Genomic DNA, 20,794 nt, shown 5'->3' with positions numbered 1-20,794 from the left:
AGTCAAGGCGTTGAGGGGTTCCGGTTTGGTGACCGCAGGATTAGGTCTCTGCTTTTTGCAGATGATGTGGTCCTGATGGCTTCATCTGACCGGGATCTTCAGCTCTTACTGGATCGGTTTGCAGCCGAGTGTGAAGCGACCGGAATGAGAATCACCACCTCCAAGTCCGAGTCCATGGTTCTCGCCCGGAAAAGGGTGGAATGCCATCTCCGGGTTGGGGAGGAGACACTGCCCCAAGTGGAGGAGATCAAGTACCTAGGAGTCTTGTTCACGAGTGAGGGAAGCGTGGATCGTGAGATCGACAGGCGGATCGGTGCGGCGTCTTCAGTAATGCGGACGTTGTACCGATCTGTTGTGGTGAAGAAGGAGCTGAGCCAGAAGGCAAAGCTCTCAATTTACCGGTCGATCTACTTTCCCATCCTCACCTATGGTCATGAGCTTTGGGTCATGACCGAAAGGATAAGATCACAGGTACAAACGGCCGAAATGAGTTTCCTCCGCCGTGTGGCGGGGCTCTCCCTTAGAGATAGGGTGAGAAGCTCTGCCATCCGGGAGGAACTCAAAGTAAAGCCGCTGCTCCTTCACATCGAGAGGAGCCAGATGAGGTGGTTCGGGCATCTGGTCAGGATGCCACCCGAACGCCTCCCTAGGGAGGTGTTTAGGGCACGTCCAACCGGTAGGAGGCCACGGGGAAGACCCAGGACATGTTGGGAAGACTATGTCTCCTGGCTGGCCTGGGAACGCCTCGGGATCCCCCAGGAAGAGCTAGACGAAGTGGCTGGGGAAAGGGAAGTCTGGGTTTCCCTGCTTAGGTTGTTGCCCCCGCAACCCAACCTCGGATAAGCGGAAGAAGATGGATGGATGGATGGAGCTGATAGAACCAGCTGCCATTTCTACATACAGCTACAAAGTACAACACACACACACACACACACACACACACACACACACACACACACACACACACACACACACACACACACACACACACACACACACACACACACACACACACACACACCCACACACACACACACACACACACACAAAAAAAATAGCAATCAATTATACATTGTGCTCACATACGATGCATAGACAGACAACAAAACAGAACAAAAACACCCTTTCAACACCCACATACACCACGGTGGCCTCTGCAGTGCACTACGCCTTTGTCTGCTGGGTTGGTGGGCCACATGGCCACAGACAGGAACAGACCCAACAAAACAACCAAGAGCGTTAGGATTTCAGACCACAACTTGCTACAAAATCAGTGCAATGTTCGAGGCCTACATCTCCAAAATGCACACGAGTAGATGGAGCACAGCTTGCGGGGCTGACACAGAGGCATGTTACACGACCAAGTATGAAAAGATGCAGACCTCCGCCAGCAGATATGGAGATGACCTGAGGGGCCCAGGCGAGGACAGACTCAGTTCCAGTGAAAATTACACCCATCAATGAGGCCACAGCCCAGTCGAAAAAAGAGGAAATGAGCAAGTGCGCCACTGACAATTATACCCAGTTGTCAGAAACTAGTCACTTTTAGCTTATTAAAGGTCTGGAGTGCTAGTAAGCTTTTAAAACAACTGTCATAGAAGAATGCCTCATTAATACTGATAAGAAGATTGCGAAGAAAAGAGCGGAAAAATTGTGCGTAAAAGAAGGAAGGTCATGTTGCTGTGAACTGTTCTCAAACAAAGAATTTAAGATAGGATACTTATATTTATCCCACAACTGTGTTGTTGCAGTGCAAGTTTTTACATAAAGTGCAAGCTGCTGTTGTATTTTCATCATGTCTAAATTATTGCCCTGACATCCATTTCAATTTTGTGGATTTCGACCAAGTGGGACAAATGTGCTCTTAATGTGCTCACCTTAGGAAATACTTGACCCTTCTGAGCCTTTAGGGAAATGTTTGTTTAACCTATTAAACTTTAGAGTGTTGGGACGTACTTTGTACGTCAATAGGGGGATTGTAACATTTTAGAAGGCTTTGAAGGATCACTTATTGAATATTTCTGCATAGTAGAGATTAGGATGTAGGTAGGTGGGTAGGTCATTGCAACAAGTACAACAAAACTTTGTTTTCAGCACAAACCTGTTCAAGATTAGACAAACAAACAGTGTACAGGGTTACAGAACAAGAACGCTGATGGGAGGCGCCCCGTAAAATATGGGAAAAAGGTAAACGCTGGGGAAGGATGAGTAAAAAAATACAATCCAGACTGGGCCCCTAAGGGGGCCCAGTTCAGGGTAAGAAAAAACCTCCATAGCAAAGCACATATACATGTTACTTTTATTGTAAAACAGTACATGTATGCTGACCATTGCAGATGCAGAAAACTTGGAACAACCTTCAATACAGATTTGGGACATCCTAATTTTTGATGAAAGGTGGCAAGGTTCAAGGGGAAGCACAGGGGACTAGTGCATAGTGAGATTTTTCATGAGGTTTGATTAAAGACAAGAGCATTCTAATTTCTTACATAACATTATCTCCATACTAAAGCTTCATGTTAGGTTTGATTCAAAACAAAGTCTGTGGGCACACCAATATGCAACCGCCACTTTTTGTCTTTCGTAGAAAAACCAATGAGTTTAGAGAAAAAGCGCACGGTCAGAAAAGGCTGTCTCGAATGAGAGAGTAGGCGGTCTTGACAAATGGTCGTAGCTCAGTAACTGCCCTGTGTTGCCTGGATTAAAAAACTTTCGAGAAGCTTGGCTCACAATTCAGGAGGTACCGTCCAGCGTCAGAAAGGACATCAAATGATAAATGATAAATGGGTTGTACTTGTATAGCGCTTTTCTACCTTCAAGGTACTCAAAGCGCTTTGACACTACTTCCACATTTACCCATTCACACACACATTCACACACTGATGGAGGGAGCTGCCATGCAAGGCACCAACCAGCACCCATCAGGAGCAAGGGTGAAGTGTCTTGCTCAGGACACAACGGACGTGACGAGGTTGGTTCTAGGTGGGATTTGAACCAGTGACCCTCGGGTTGCGCACGGCCACTCTCCCCACTGCGCCACGCCGTCCCTAATTATGAAAGATTATGAAAGAAACCAGTGATCACAGCAATGAGGAAATCAAGGAAAAAGTCAATGGTTGCTGTGTTGTAAATGGACCAGAGTGGGGAGATGAAGGTTCAAGTGCGAGCGGAGAAAGAATTGATGTAAATTAGGATGGTGGGAGATGGAAAGAGAAGAGAGAGGCCTGTGGAGCAAAAAAAAGAGAGATATGTAAATACAATCAAGGCTAGCGAGCAACATAATAAAGAAAGGGAGAGAGAGCGAGGGATAGAAGTATAAAGTTGTACTAAGATTGAAGCGCAGGGAGGCGTCTCGACACTAAACTCAGTTAGGCTATCAAAGTGTTGAAAAATCAGGTGGGAAATATTTCAATGGTAAAAGTATTTGGAGATGTAATGTGCAAAGACAAAGAGCAGGGGGGGGGGGCAATCGTATAGACTTAAAGCAATTGAGTGGCATAAGGTAGAAACCCAGGAAAGGATCCTATTAACCCAAACAATTACAGGCCAATAGCTCTGACCTCTGGTGTATTTCGGGGAAAGTAGAAAACGATTTTATCTGCATACTAATGTGGATTTAGGAAAGAAAGGGGAACTATGGATCCTGTTACATGTTTGGAAGCAGATATAAGGAAAGTTCAGGTTAATAGTCAACGATGGTAGTATTTTTTCAATATAGAGAATGCTTACCACATGGTCTGGAAGGAGGAACTATTAAGTTAGGGTTAATGGATCTTAGGTCGAACGTGGAGATGGGTTTAAAAATGTTTTTACTAACTACGTATATACAGGTTAGAGTTGGATTTGATCTGTCGACAATGTACCAAGAGGAAAATGGTACTCCTCAAGGAAGTATGATTAGTCCAATCTTATTTTGCTTATGGTTTAATTATTTCGAACAAGTAAACAGATACAATATGATACATCATATGATACATCAAATAATAATTACATATGTTCAGTTTTCTTAATATGTTCGAAAAACAGTAAAAAGAAGCAAGGCTTATTTTATCCTACCCCTTTTCCAAGTCATAGCAATTACTAAAATTTGTTCACCTCCTGTTCTGATCTTGTAATTGTAAAATTTACACCAATGAATACAACAGTTCTGTAAACAGTTAAGCCAATAAGGTTCAATATGTTGCCAAGATTCTTCTTCTTTGTACTTAGTAAACACTTGTAGTTTGAATAACGTCTAATTGGAATATATTAGTAAATTGTTTTACATCTTTGCATAATCCATTCCATAACTTAATTCCACATACTGATATGCTAAAGGTCTTTAGTGTTATACGGGCATTCAAATGTTTTAAATTAAATTTTTCTCTTAGGTTATAGATTTCCGTTTTGTTTTTTTCCAGAAAATTAGCCATCAAAACCTGTGGTTACACCAGCTGGTCGTTTGTGAAAAGTGCATGTAGTTCCAGAAATAACAACAACAGAGTGGGTGGGGAGGAAAAAGGTGACCAGCGCAAAAATATTTTCATCCCATATGTATCAGGTCTGTCTGAGAAATTGAGAAGATTTTTTTAACCAACACAACATCCCAGTACACTTCAAGTCAGGCAACACCCTGAGACAGAGACTAGTGTATCCTAAACACTGGACGCCCCGCATCGACAAAAACTATCTGCTGTATGCTATCTAGTGTAATGATGAATACACTGATTCATATATTGGGGAAACAAAACAACCACTAAGCCGACGCATGGCATAGCATAGGCCGGCCAAAACTCAGCTGTCTACTTGCACCTTAGAGAAAAACAGCACTCATTTGAGAACTCATATGTACAGATTCCAGACATAAATGATGGATGATACAGAAGAGTGAGGGAAGCCATCTATACTATATTTCCAAAAGTATTTGGCCACCTGCCTTTACTCACATATGAACTTGAAGTGCCATCCCATGAAATTGTCGAAAATGTTTTTTGTATCCTGGAGCATTCCAATTTCCTTTCACTGGAACTAAGGGGCCAAGCGCAACTTCTGAAAAACCAACCCCACACCATAATTCCTCCTTCGCCAAATTTCACACTCGGCACCATGCAGTCCGAAATGTAGCACTTTCCTGGAAACCTTCAAACCCAGACTGGTCCGTTAAATTGCAAGATAGAAAAGCGTGATTCATCAGTCCAGGGAAGGCGTCTCCACTGCTCTAGAGTCCAGTGGCGACGTGCTTTACACCACTGCATCCCACGCTTTGCATTGGACTTTGTGATGTATGGCTTAGAAGATGCTGCTGGTCGGCCATGGAAACCCATTCCATAAAGCTCTCTGTGTACTATACATGGGCTAATTGGAAGGTCACATGAAGTTTGGAGCTCTGTAGCAACTGACTGTGCAGAAAGTCTTTGCACTCTGTGCTTCAGCATCCACCGACCCCTCTCTGTCAGTATAAGTGGCCTACCATTTGGTGGATGACTTGCTGTTGTTCCGAAACTCTTCACTTTTTCTTATAATTACGTTGACTTTGGAATATTTAGGAGCAAGGAAAAGTCACGACTGAATTTGTTGCACAGGTGGCATCCTATGACAGTTCCACGCTGGAAATCACTGAGCGCGGCCCATTTTTCACAAATGTTTGTTGAAACAGTCTCCATGCTTAAGTGCTTGATTTTATACACCGGGTCAAGTGATTAGGACACCTGATTATTATCATTTGGATGGGTGGCCAAATACTTTTGGCAATATAGTGTATGTCAAGGTTGAAAAACCATCCCTGAACAGAAGAGGTGGTCTGCAACACCACCTATCTCCCACATACAACACTGTCTTTTCAACCTTTCCTAAAAGACTCTGCAATTTAGCCTCCAAAAATAATATGCGTTAGAAACATTCTGCTCACAGAAGGTGAACAGAATGTCATTTGTTTACAACTGAACAGAATACTAACATGGGTAATTCAGACTATCGTATTTCCTTTAATAGCCGCCGGGTCGCTAATTAATTTAAAACCTCTTCTCAATCCTGCTCTTATTCAAAGCATGCCGTAAAAGTAAGCAGGCGCTAATAATTTTGAAACCTCTTCTCAACCCCTGCGCTTACCAAAGACATGCAGTAAAAAATTTAATGTGACAAAAAAATATATATATTCTGCGTCCGCGGCCCGGTGGTAGGGGACCATTGCTTTACAGCATGTCATCGCGCCCTCTTTTACACCATGCTGTCTGTGTGCCGGCCGGACGCATGCATTTTGCTGCTTCTCATACAAGATTGCAGCGCATACTTGGTCAACAGCCATACCTTTTACACTGATGGTTGTGATACAAACAACTTTAAAACTCTTAATAATATGCGCCACACTCTGTGAACCCACACCAAGCACATTTCTGGAGAGCATTGGGTCTGTGGCACATTATAAACTCAGCATAGGGATTACCCATAATGCCGTGTATCCGTGACTCTTGGATATAATATACACGCGCCCCCAACCCCGCCCACCTCAACGAACATACGGAGAATAGGGGGGTTGGGGGCACGTCTATAATACATCCAAGAGTCACGGATGCACTGCATTATGGGTAATCCCTATGCCGCGTTTATAATGTGCCACAAAGCCAATACTTTCCAGAAATGTGTTTGTTATTCTTATTTGGTGTGGGTTCACAGAGTGTGGGGTATATTAGTTAGAGTGTTAAAATAGTTTTATATCACAACCCTTAGTGTGATCTGTATGGCTGTGGAACAAGACCCCTGGTTTACACACTAGTGATGGGATCGGCAGTTCTTTTGACTGTACTGAATTACTAGAATCAGCTCCTTCAATTGATTCGTTCAAAAGATTGGTTTACCGAATCAATTCTGCAGCAGCAGTTCTGTGTGCAGGTTGGCGAATCATGAGTCAGTCAGTAACAGCTTCCCCAGCGGCGGATCTCGGTGTGTGTCAGTTGGCGAACGACACAAGCCCTCAGCACAGTGACTGAACAAGATCCTCAATGTGACGTCATCCTCCGCGACGTGTCAGTAGGTTCGCAAATAGCGAAGCCTGATTCTGAATGAGTGAGTGAGTGCAGCGCAAACGTGATTCACGTCCTCAGCGACAACCAGTCAGTTCTTGTAGATTTGTGAATCACTGAGTTACAGTTCTGTGGGCCAGAGGGCGACAGACGTGAATCGCTCTCTGCAAAAACAAATATTAAATTAAAAAAACCCTTAACAAATGCCAACAGAAAAACTAAATGTTCTGTAGCAAAGAAAATGTAAACTTAAATATGCAAACAAAAAGAAAATACCTTAAAAATAAAACAAATAAAGTTAGAGCCAGAAATGCCAACATAAAAACAAAATGTTCTGTAGCCTACGTTTAAAAAGATAAAGAAAATATCAACTTAAATGTGCAAACAAAAATAAAATAAATAGGCTACCTTAAATAAAACAAAACAAATATTAAACCAAGTGCCAGAAATGCCAACATAAAAACTAAAATTTCTGTCGCTTACATTTAAAAATATAAAAATGGAAATATCTACTTAAATATGCAATAAAAATGTTATTTGTTGAGATAATAGGGACGGGGCGTGTGTGTGTGTTTGTTTTCATGTGGCTTGAGTCAACATCAGCCGTTAGCTTGGAGAATGACTGAAGAAGGGATGCCAATGGCATGAAACATATCCCCGCGACGGGAGGAGACTTACTCGCGGCATTGGGGCAAGCAGAGAGCGAGAGCGTTGTCGTTCACTGAGTGATTCATGTCGTTAATCCGCGGTGAACGAGACGTTCGCTCATGAACTGATGAAGCCTACTCGGATGAGAGGCGAAACGTCTTCTAAGACAAGCCAAACAGTCCAGTTCTTGTCTAAAAAATTACTGTAATGTGCAAAGTATGCTAGTTAGGTTGTTATTATCATTTTTTACTTTTTTCTTCCTCTATAGATCTTTGTGTTATGAATGTTTTGTATAGTAGTATATAGTATATAGATGTATATTGTTTTTTGTAAGTAGTTTTTGGCCAAACAAGAGTCCTTCCTCGGCTGCACACTAGCTCCCAGCCAATTTACAGTCTGCGCATATGAGCGAGAATCTGTCCAGCGAGATCTAGGTTTCCGATACATGCTCATTCAGCTCCGTGAAGTTTATCCAACCCAACGCTCATCCCTAACTCTGCAGCCCCGTCTCTTCTTTTGCATCTCCTCTCGTCTCTCTACGCAGACTGTTGCAGAAAGCCAGCAGATAGTCTTTGGTGCAAACATGGCCACAACCAAAAGGCTCCAAGTTCACAAAAAAGCATCGCAGTAGTCCCGAAAATGCCACTCCTTGCGCAGTAACAAAAAGGCCCGATTTAAAAGACAAAAAACACATGAAGAAAAGAGGGAAATATTAAGAACACAGAAGGATGATACACGGGACTGCAGAGCTCCTGCAACCAGCAGCTACTACAGTGGCGCCATCTTGGGGAAAAAAAACATGTTACTCCAGCATAAGAAGTTAACCAGTTCTAACCCCCAAACTTTAAAGCCATCAAACCTAAACAACATGGGAATAAAAAAGGTTTCTACCGCAACAAATACAAAGGATGAGGATGTGGAAGAGAGTCCAGAATCAGGTAATTTCCAAGAAGTAATACGGATGTTGCGTAATATAAAAGTCAGGCAAACCGAAGTGTTTGCTATGATGGATAATGCACGAGGACATGAAAGTGAAGGTTTTAAAGAAGCAAAATAATGAAAAGTATCACATTATATCTCAAATGATGTGTCAGATTAAGGAAGTACAAGAGTTTTTTCCGCATGAACAATTTGAGTATGACTGGCCTTAAGACAACATGCATGCCTAATGGTGGATTAGCTGATAACAGAGGAGGACAAAATGCTGCTGCTTCGTCAGTGTAATAGGTGGCCAACTTTCAGCAATAAAATGGGATGAATGTGGATGTCAACAAAATCTAAACCTGCATTCCACTGTCCAGCAGGAATAACTACACATTTTTAGAGGGTTCACCAAAAACAACAAAGTGGCTTTGATGAGGCAGAGAGCAAGCGATTTGAGGAACCAGAGGAACATTTTGAGTATTTGGAGCGCCAACTGTAAAATCTACATCAAATTAAATGGAGGACAAGAAGAAGCCAAAGTATTTGTTGTCAAAGTTATCAAGGAGCTGGACAAATACTGAAGATGACATCTCAACTACGGGGACATAAAAGACAACTTGTAGGCCCCGTTACACTGCAAACCAAATCTGATTTTTTTTGCCCTCAAGTGACACAAATCGGATTTTTTAAAACTTTCTTAATGCTGCAATGTGCATTTCACGATCAGATTTTGGCCACCTCAGAAGTCCAAATCCGATTACAATCTCATCTTTTCAAATGTGACTTCTGTCTAAACGACAATGCGATCTGAATGTGACCCATGTGACTTTTTCGTCAGCTTTGGGCCTGCTATGTCATTCATCTGTGCGGGGAAAGACGCAGCCCGCCAGTGGAAGTGGATACATTATCGCAACAACTGGTTTCGATGAGAAAAGTATTATTTTTATTGCCAAATTTTCAGTGCATCACTATTCAATAGTGAGCAAATAATAGGGTACACATATATCGTATATGAATATATGATTTGATTCCAAAGAAATCATTCTTGAAGGACCGGAATTGGCACTATGTTGTATTTGCTTATATGTTCAGTACACTGCGTAACTTTTTTACAGAAGTGAGTTGAAAAATAAAGCTAACGTAGATCCACGCTTATGTCCGTGTTGCCTTTACTTAACAGCCATAAAAAGATTACAATCCTCCCAAATGTATTGCATTATATACAGTATATCAATGCATAGTTTATATTACTTAAAACATTTTTTTACTTAAAAAAAAACTAATTTTTACAGTGTGGCAAGTTTTATTTTATTTTGCAGTAGTAGTTGCGACTTCCTTGTTCATTTACGGAATCCGGTCAACTTCCTTTGTCTTCACTTTATCGAACTGTGCATATAAGTGACGTCAAGGCCACATCGGGGCCACATTGGAGTCTGTGCGCGTTTACACGGGAGTCTGCATTTTACTTGCAGTGTGAAGAGTCAGCTGGAGAAAATCAGATTAAAAAAAAAAATCCGATTTGGGCCACTTTGGAGCAGCTGAAACCAACGACAGCAACAACAAAAATAAATACATTATGAGAAATTCTAATAACATTTATTGGCTATCACCAATAGGTTATTATGTATTATTTTTTCTCAACACCTTTCCTTCATAAAAAAACGGAAGGTGAACTTTTTGTAAACATGTAAAAGTTACGTATGGTGTGAATGAACTCTCAGTAAAATGCATTGAGAAGAGGTAACATTAAATTTAAGCTTTGCGTCTTCCTACTCCTTTTCAGATATGTTGAAATGTGCGAAAGAATCGAGATGATGTTCCTTAATGTAATTTGTTAAACAATTCTGAAACAAATAAATCCAAACCATAACTCGTTTGTACTTGGGGTCTCTATCAAAGGCACAAAACCCTTCCGGTCCTGCCTGCTTTCACCAATGTTGACATTCTTTTCGTAAGGCTGGATACAAACCCTAAGTAGTTTGGGATGTGAGGCCACAAAGGTTGGTCTGGATACATACTTCTATTCAATGAATTAGGACACATTTTAAGGTCTCTTTGCGCAGATTTGAACAGCCTTTGGGCTATGCAATGACGTCAGCTGCCCACAAATGTAGACTGCTAAGGCTGTATCTCCATAATTTGAACACAACCCTCGTCTCAACTACACATTTCCTAAGCCTTAGTAGTTCCAGGGTTGTTCCTGAACATACGAAACAACTTCCGTTCATTTGAGGATGACAGTTTGAGCGCTCTTCCAGGTCTTAGCAAACAGGTGCACAATTGTTTGACCTTATGAGCTTATAATTTGCAGTTATTTATGTCTTTTCCCCTGTTCCGTTTCCAGGGAAGAGCTGACAAACTCATTATTTGTATGCTGCCAAGTAAGATATTCTGGAACATTCAGCACCTCGTATCAAAAGGTGAACACATCTATTTTTATATTTGAGCTTGCAAACATAATTTGAACATTAATGTTAAACATTCCAAATATATTTACACCAATTACCTATTTTTAAAATTTACTGAAAATGTGTGTTGTGAAATCATCCCATTTTGATATTTTTCCAATACATAGATAAGAATACGAAATTAATATGAGATGTACTGTATGTCTATGATGAGTGTACGAACATGTCTGACCACAATGTGTGTTTTTGTGTGTGTTTCTCACCTGGACTGCACGTGTTCTAGTTGCACCTGCAGGTTCTCAGTCTGCTCCACCTGTTCATCCAAAGACCTCTGTAGTTTTCTTGTCTGGTTATGTGACTCATCCAGCTGAACAAACACATACACGCACGCACACACAAACACGTACGCAATTTATAAGGCAATTCTTTAAACAAATACTTGTTATTGAGTTTCTCCAAATGAAACACCTTTGGAACGCCTGATCCTAACTTCAGAAAAACTTTTGTGAAATAAAGGCAAACCTAAATTTAAAAAAAAAAATTTCAACATTTTTTGAGTGCTGGTGGAAGAAAAAAAAGTGGTAGTGAGGGTGCAACAATTCGTTTTAACAACAATTCTATATTTGTGGTTGTCAATACGATTCACGGACGATATATCTATTTTTTAATAATACAACCCGAAACGATTCAGTGAATGGAATTTAATTCAGTAAGCTTTTGGCGAAGAAAAACATCAACCATTGTTACTGTCAAATAAATACTGGCTACTGGACACTACAAGTGAAGTTTCCTATATTCCTGTTATTTCTTGTAAGGGAATTAGGTATGCATTAATCATAGATATAAATAGCAAGTAAGCAGCAAAAATGTATGCATTCACATATTAATTTGAATAAAGTGCAATCAAACAAATTCTTCTCTCATTTTATTAATTTGAATAAAGTGCAATCAAACAAATTCTTCTCTCATTTTCAACATTGAAGAAATGTTCTATTAAAATCCAGTAACCAACATTTTAACAGTAAATTTACCTGCTATTTTTGCTTTTTTTTTTAACATGGAAATAATACAAAAACAACATTATTGTAATAAGTGCAACTAAATATATTCAGGTTAAAGGGGAACTGCACTTTCTTTGGAATTTTGCCCATCATTCACAATCTTTATGTAAGACAAGAATACATGTTTTTTTTATTTTATGCATTCTAAATAGTAAATAATAAATGGAATATTTTTGGCAGTTTTTGGATGGTTATTTATAGGGTTTTTTGTTGGAAAAGAGCAGTGGTTCTCAAATGGGGTACGCGTACCCCTGGGGGTACTTAAAGGTATGCCAAGGGGTATGTGAGATTTTTAGAAAATATTTTGAAAATAGCAACAATTCAAAAATCCTTCATAAATATATTTATTGAATAATTCTTTGACAAAATATGAATGTAAGTTCATAATCTGTGAAAAGAAATGCAACAATGCAATATTCAGTGTTGACAGCTAGATTTTTTGTGGACATGTTCCATAATTATTGATGTTAAAGATTTCTTTTTTTGTGAAGAAATGTTTTGAATTAAGTTCAGATCCAGATGGATCTCTATTACAATCCCCAAAGAGGGCACTTTCAGTTGATGATTACTTCTGTGTAGAAATCTTTATTTATAATTGAATCACTTGTTTATTTTTCAACAAAAAGACCACTACAAAAGAGCAATATTTTGCACTGTTATACAATTTAATAAATCAGAAATTGATGGCAGAGGGGTTAGTGTGTCTGCCTCACAATACGAAGTTCCTGCAGTCCTGGGTTCAAATCCAGGCTCGGGATCTTTCTGTGTGGAGTTTGCATGTTCTCCCCGTGAGTGTGTGGGTTCCCTCCGGGTACTCCGGCTTCCTCCCACTTCCAAAGACATGCACCTGGGGATAGGTTGATTGGCAACACTAAATTGGCCCTAGTGTGTGAATGTGAGTGTGAATGTTGTCTGTGTTGGCCCTGCGATGAGGTGGCGACTTGTCCAGGGTGTACCCTGCCTTCCGCCCGATTGTAGCTGAGATAGGCGCCAGCGCCCCCCGCGACACCGAAAGGGAATAAGCGGTAGAAAATGGATGGATGGATGGAAATTGATGACATGGTGCTGTATTTTACTTCTTATCTCTTTTTTTTAACCAAAAATGCTTTGCTCTGATTAGGGAGTACTTGAATTGAAAAAAATGTTCACAGGGGGTATACATCACTGAAAAAAGTTCGAGAACCACTGGAATAGAGGACCTTGCATTGGCTCTATTGTAAGCAGACTTTTATTTACGTTAGAATGCATTAAAGAAAAATTACTTCTCGTCGTTTTGTCTCTTATAATGATTGTGAACATTAGACAAAATTCCCCCAAAAAAGGTAATTTCTCCTTTAAATCTGCCTTTGATCTGCCACTTCTACTGCCCGCAGTGTGGAGGTGCTGAACGCACTCATTTGGAAAGACAAAAACAAAGGAACTTGTACTCTTTAGAACCGAGCATGCTGACTCGTTTATTAAACTCACATCCTTACGCCAACACTCAAACACGTCTAGAGAATGAACTCAAATTTTAATAAAAAACAGTGCATGGACACCAGTGCAGTAATATTCATCAAAAAAGCAAGCGACACCAACTTGTACTTTGTGCTGCTTCTCCATGAATGCTGCTTTACTGTGCGGTCTGTGTATGTCCTACAGCACCATAGGTGGTTCGAGAGATTTCTCGTCTTGCCGTTGTATTTAACATATTAAACAAACAATGAGCGAATTATTACGAACATCTCTGTTTTTGCAAAAGCCTAAGCGTTTCCACACAATGGATCGCGATGGTGGCTTATCCATTTTTCGTTTGCTTGCTTCTTTTCCGGTCTTTGCCTTATTTTGAAGGTGCTTGGTGAATACGTCAGACAGGCGACCGTGCGTAAAGTTTACATTTTCATTTATTTAAAAATTGCTAAAACAACATTATGTAAAGTCTGCTGTCCATAAAGCCAATGTTTTCTTTTGTCGTATAGATCAAATTGATCTGAATCAGAATCAGAAATACCTTATTAATCCCCGAGGGGAAATTAAAATCATTACATTTTAAAACAATGTTAGATCGATGTGCCTTTTTATCTTATGGAAGGCCATCACGCAGAGCACGGATCGATTGACTTGAATTTAAGGAATAGAAATCGATCTATCAATATATCGCAACAATCGTTACACTTGACTTGTTGACTTTCAAAATGGCCCAAAGTGATGCGTTTACTTCAAATGTTTCCATGACAACTTTGTTTACTTTGGGTACAACTTTTTTTAAAGGCGTTTTAGCTCAAACATCTCGGGATAAGCAGACTTAAAAACGTCACTTCATATTGAGTATCAAAAAGAAAACCAGAAATCTTCAGTTCATACCTCATCTTCTGCCTGACCTAATTCTTTTTTGAGTTCTTCCACTCGCAGGCGCAGTTTTTTGACTTCAGCCTCATGGCTCTCCACCCTTCTGTTGGCATGGGCGAGCTCTGCTGTCTTTTCTTGAAACTGCTTTTTCAGCTTTGCATGAATGTGGCGAAGGTCAGCTAACTCCTGTGTATACAAAACCCAAGTGGAGTTAGACAAAATGCTGTGGCAAGATCCTTTTTGAAAATGAAGCAATTAATCAACCAGTAGAAAAAAAACTGTGTGAAGTTTTTAAGTAATTTTAAAATACATTTTCTGACTAGGGATGTTACGCAGAATGCCGAAACCGCTTTATAATTTATTTTCACTATACAACGCGTTGTATTGCACTGCAAAAGCAGCTGTGGCGTAGACATGTTGCTTGTACTTGCTGCTATATTTGCAAGTGAAAGAAGTGACTTACCCCATGTGTGGACAGATCATGCTTTCTCGTATCAAGTGGCAAGCTTTTTTTGATTGACTGAAACTTTTATTAGTTGATTGTACAGTAGAGTACATATTCCGTCAATTGACCCCTAAATGGTAACACCCGAATATGTCTTGTCTAAGTCGGGGCCCACGTTAATCAATTCATGGTAAGCTCCATTGAAAGACTCTGCATTTGTATTAAAGGTAGGCGTTAACGACCTGGTAATAATCGCTAACCAATTCAATTGTTGTGCAAATTGAGCGGAGCATTTTGCCGCCAATACATATTCATAGTATCTGCACATATTTTAAGATCAAATATAAAATACTTATTTTCTAAAAAAAAAATGTATTTATCTTTCAAGGTTCACAATCTGTCCCTTGTTCACACATATTTTAACTTAGAATTTCATGGCTGCAACACGTGCCAAAGTAGTTGGGAAAGGGCATGTTCACCACTGTGCTACATCATATTTTCTTCTAACAACACTCAATAAACGTTTGGGAACTGAAGAAAATAATTGTTGAAGCTTTGAAAGTGGAATTCTTCACCATTCTTGCTTGACGCACAGCTTAAGTTAGTCAACAGTCCGGGGTCTTGTTGTCGTATTTTATGTTTCATAATACGCCACACATTTTCGATGGGCGACATGTCTGGACTGCAGGCGGGCCAGGAAAGTACCCGCACTCTTTTACTACGAAACCACACTGTTTTAACACATGGCTTGCCATTGTTTTGCTGAAATAAGCAGGGGCGTCCATGATAACGTTGCTTGGATGACACCATATGTTGCTCCAAAACCTGTATGGACCATTCAGCATTAATGGTGCATTCACAGATGTGTAAGTTACCCATGCCTTGGGCACTAATACACCCCCATACCATCACAGATGCTGGCTTTTGAACTTTGCGCCTATAACAATCCGGATGGTTGTTTTCCTCTTTGTTTCGGGAGGACACCACGTCCACAAATTCCAAATATAATTTGAAATGTAGACTCGTCAGACCACAGAACACTTTTACACTTTGCATCAGTCTATCTTAGATGAGCTCGAGCCCAGCGAAGCCGGCGGCGTTCATCTGTGTTTTTGATAAATGGCTTTTGCTTTGCATAGTAGAGTTTTAACTTGCACTTACAGATGTAGCGACCAACCGTAGTTACTGACAGTGGTTTTATGAAGTGTTCCTGAGCCCATACTTACAGATGTAGCGACCAACCGTAGTTACTGACAGTGGTTTTATGAAGTGTTCCTGAGTCCATGTGGTGATATCTCTTACACACTGATGTCGCTTTTTGATGCAGTACCGCCTGAGGGATTAAAGGTCCGTAATATCATTGCTTACTTGCAGTGATTTCTCCAGATTCTCTGAACCTTTTGATAATTTTACGGACCGTAGATGGTAAAATCCCTAAATTCCTTGCAATAGCTCCTTGAGAAATGTTTTTCTAAAACTGTTCGACAATTTGCTTACAAATTGGTGACCCTCACCCCATCCTTGTTTGTGGATTACTTATCATTTCGTGGAAGCTGTTTTTATACTCAATAATGGCACCCACCTGTTCCTAATTAGCCTGCACACATGTGTGATGTTCCAAATAAGTGTTTAATGAGCATTCCTCAACTTTATTAGTATTTATTGCCACCTTTTCCAACTTCTTTGTCACGTGTTGCTGGCATCAAATGCTAAAGTTAATGATTCTTTGCAAAAAAAAATGTTTATCAGTTTTAACATCAAATATGTTGTCTTTGTGGGTTAAAAATGATTTGCAAATCATTGTATTCTGTTTATATTTACATTTAACACAATTTCCCAACTCATATGGAAACGGGGTTTGTATATATTTGTACCATGAATTGACTTACGTGGACCCCGACTTAAACAAGTTGAAAAACTTATTCGGGTTTCACCATTTAGCGGTCAATTCTACGGAATATGTACTGTACTGTGCAATCTACTAATAAAAGTTTCAATCAATCAAAAACAAAGCGGCACATTCTGAGGAGATAGTCAGAAAGCAGCTTGAAGATGGTCTTGAAAACTAAATCTATGAAAAATGTAAAACAAAGCACCACGATGACATGTAATGAGAACCGCAAGGAAATGTTTTAAATGTACAAAAAACATCATAATAGGATCCCCTTAACTGTGAGGAGGTGGTTCCTGCCTTCCGCACAAGTGCAGCTGCAATAGGCTCCAGCCCCCCCAAACTGCGAGAGGGACAAGCAGTTTGACAGGAAACACCCATATTTAAAGGGGAACATTATCACCAAACCTATGCAAGCGTCAATATATACCTTGATGTTGCAGAAAAAAGACCATGTATTTTTTTAACCGATTTCCGACCTCTAAATGGGTGAATTTTGGCAAATTAAACGCCTTTCTGTTTATAGGTCTTTTACCGATGACGTCAGAACGTGACGTCACCGAGGTAACACACCCGCCATTTTCATTTTCACATTACAAACACCGGGTCTCAGCTGTTATTTTCCGTTTTTTCGACAATTTTTTGGAACCTTGGAGACATCATGCCTCGTCGGTGTGTTGTCGGAGGGTGTAACAACACTAACAGGGAGGGATTCAAGTTGCACCACTGGCAAGAAATCTGCCGCCAGACCCCCTTGAATGTGCCAGAGTGTCTGCACATTTGACCGGCGATGCTAAGACAGACATGGCACAGAGATGTATGGATAACCTGCAGATGCATTTGCAACGATTAAGTCAACGAAATCACAAAGGTGAGTTTTATTGATGCTGTTGACTTATGTGCTAATCAGATATATTTGGTCACGGCATGACTGCCAGCTAATCGATGCTAACATGCTATGCTAATCGATGCTAACATGCTATTTACGCTAGCTGTATGTACATTTGAAACTAGATACCCACATTTAATGCGAAACAAACACTTACCAATCGACGGATTTAAGTTGCTCCAGTGTCACAAGATGCGAAAGTCCTGATCGTTTGGTTCTGCAAATTTTACCGGCGATGCTAATTAGGCAGCCATGCTATGGGCCACTTCATCAGGTACACCCACGCTATGGTTGAATACCGTCAAAAGCTATTCGCTCAATAGCTTCAATTTCTTCTTCAATTTCGTTTTCGCTATCTGCCTCCATACTCCGACCATCTGTTTCAATACATGCGTAATCTGTTGAATCGCTTAAACCGTTGAAATCCGAGTCTGAATCCGAGCTAATGTCGCTATATCTTGCTGTGGTAACAAGCATGTTGTTTGTATTGGCAGCCCTGTATGACGTCACAGGGAAATGGATAGTGGTTTCGAAGATAGCGAAAATAAGGCACTTTATAGCTTTATTTAGGGATATTCCGGGACCGGTAAAATTTTGAAAAAAACTTCAAAAAAATACAACAGGCCACTGGGAACTGATTTTTATTGTTTTCAACCCTTTTGAAATTGTGATAATGTTCCCCTTTAAGTTTGCGCCACCAAAACGTGCATCTTAGTTGCAACCACACAATGCCAGACTTAAAGGAGTCATGTAAAAATATGTTTTCTACATTTGAAATACTTCCTTGTGGTCTACACATCATGTAATTGTTTTACCGTTCAACTGAAATTGTGCCGCAGTTAAAAACAGCACAAAAATTTGAGAGGCTGGACATATCTCAAAAGTTCATAAGTTGAGGTACCACTGTTTCTTTTATTGATATTACGGCGATTTGTGATTCAATTTAAAATTCCTTTTTTTGCACAGTTTAATGGGAAATCGACCATATTTTGAAATGCTACTACTGTTGACACAAACCACCCCTCTACTTTATACCAAAAAAACGTATTTTCCTGAAGCTGTTGTGACGCAGTCCTTTTGATTACTGTAATGACTTGCATATCAGTAGAAAGCATAGTCTGGCGCTACACAAATCACAGAAATTATTGCAATAGTTATGATTTATACCAGACCTGGGCAAACTAAGGCTCAGGGGCCACATGCGGCACGTTGAGCTTTTCAATCTGGCCCGCCGGACATTCTCAAATAATTGTTTTAGATCTTTAAGATGGAAAGTGTAGTTGCCATTATGATGTTTTCTAATGATTGTAAGTCTTCAACTATACTGGTTCTTTCAATACTTGGAATCTGCATGATATGCTAGTTACTATATTCATCTAATTAGTTACTTTGGTCACTATGAGATATCTCAGATTGTAGGTGTTTTTTTTTTATACCCTTGGCGTTCATATTTCACTATGTTTGTTGCATTTAGGTTGTGTTTCGCCTGCTTGTAAAATATGTTGTCGATAGTCAATGTTTTATCCTTCACAGTTAATGTTGTAAATCCCACATTATTTATTTTCATGTACATTCTGGGTGTCTCGTTCAGTAAAAAAATTTAAAATTCCCTTCCGTTTTTCAAGGCGGTCTGTCATAACGTATTTAGCTTTCAATCATTTTTGTGAGATTTTGTATTAGTGTTCCTAAAAATAGATATACCGGCCCCCTGAGTAAGATAATTTCCCAGGCCTGATTTATACGGTAATTTAAAATAGCTCTGTGGGTCAGATTAAAAATCTTAACATGCTGTGGCTGGCTCGTGTTTAAGACAGAAAGTGCGTCCTCATTATTTTGTCCATATATAATATACTGTATGTTAGTGACTTAGAAATTGTCTAACTTTGCATTCGCAAACATTAAATCCTCAAAGACATAAACATTTTCAAAAATATCGCTTTTTTACCTTGTTTTTCTCAAACAACTCAGTCTGCATGGTCTTTAGGTCAGTGTCGATTGCTGACGCAGCCTGACGACGCTTCTTTGCGAGCTGTTCTTCCAGGTCTTCAGTCTGAGCCTTCAGCTTCTTATTGTCACGCTCCAGTGCCAGCTTGTCTGTTTCCAAGCGCTCTCTGCGACCCCATTCTGCCGCATTCTCCTCCTGCAACCTCTCCATCTGGGAGGCACACAAATTCCAATGATATGATTAATTCATAAAACATATAACTTTGCAAAGGAAAGCCACATATTTTACATTAACAAAAAAAATCAATATGTTGCTAAGAGATCTCTTTATTTCCTCACCCTTTTGGAGAATAGTATTATTTTAACACAGGAAGTGAATAAACTATCAGTAATTACTGCGACATGAAGAAAAAGCAGGATTAAATCAAATATTCCGCGATTCTTTTCAGACATGTTGAATCGTGTAAACGTGATGTATTTTACTTTACTTTTGTTAAGAATTTTAAAACAAATACATCTATTAGCATACTTTGAACCCTTAAACATCTTAATTCTTCACCTTTTTTGTGGAAATGTAATTATTCCGTAAAGGTATTTGGAGAGTTTATCCCTGATAAAGATATGAGCACTACATCGTTTTTATAGTAGCTTTATTTTAACAGACACAAAATGTTGTATTTGGATTTCTGTGAGAGAAACATTACAAAGTAGAATGTTTACACCTACAAGTTTGACAGTAGTGATGTTATTCAACATCTTTCTGCAAACAAACAAGTACAGTCCACATGATGAAAATCCCGAGGCATTCCCAGGCCAGCCGGGAGAAATAGTCTTCCCAACGTGTCCTAGGTCTTACCCGTGGCCTCCTACCTGTCAGACGTGCCTGAAACACCTCCCTAGGGAGGCGTTCGTGTGGCATCCTGACCAGATGCCCAAACCACCTAATCTGGCTCCTCTCCTTTAGTCTGAGCTCCTCCCGGATGATAGAGCTTCACACCCTATCTCTAAGGGAGAGAGCCGCCAACTGGCAGAGGAAACCAATTTCGGCCGCTTGTACCCGTGATCTTGTCCTTTCTGTCATAACCCAAAGCTCATGACCATAGGTGAGGATGGGAACGTAGATCGACCGGTAAATTGAGAGCTTTGCCTTCCGGCTCAGCTCCTTCTTCACCACAACGGATCAATACAGCGTCCGCATTACTGAAGATGCCTGTCGACCTCACAATCCACTCTTCCCTCACTCGTGAACAAAATTCCG

The 20,794-nt window shown here is 40.1% G+C and overlaps 1 protein-coding gene across 5 annotated transcripts in view; it reads right to left on the bottom strand.

The window, feature by feature from the left end:
* ccdc102a (coiled-coil domain containing 102A) overlaps positions 1-20,794 on the bottom strand; it is a 118,369-nt gene that overhangs the window by 13,760 nt on the left and 83,815 nt on the right. For all 5 annotated transcript variants that reach the window (XM_061884477.1, XM_061884506.1, XM_061884467.1 and 2 more), the window contains exons 7-9: positions 19,538-19,747; positions 14,383-14,553; positions 11,242-11,345 (exon numbers count right to left, since the gene is read on the bottom strand). In XM_061884477.1, the coding sequence (XP_061740461.1) occupies positions 11,242-11,345; positions 14,383-14,553; positions 19,538-19,747 (485 nt within the window). The remainder of the gene's footprint in view (positions 1-11,241; positions 11,346-14,382; positions 14,554-19,537; positions 19,748-20,794) is intronic.

The sequence above is a fragment of the Nerophis ophidion genome, linkage group LG02, assembly GCF_033978795.1.
Source record: "Nerophis ophidion isolate RoL-2023_Sa linkage group LG02, RoL_Noph_v1.0, whole genome shotgun sequence".
Lineage (NCBI taxonomy): Eukaryota > Metazoa > Chordata > Actinopteri > Syngnathiformes > Syngnathidae > Nerophis > Nerophis ophidion.
This window is presented reverse-complemented; position numbering and strand designations above follow the sequence as displayed.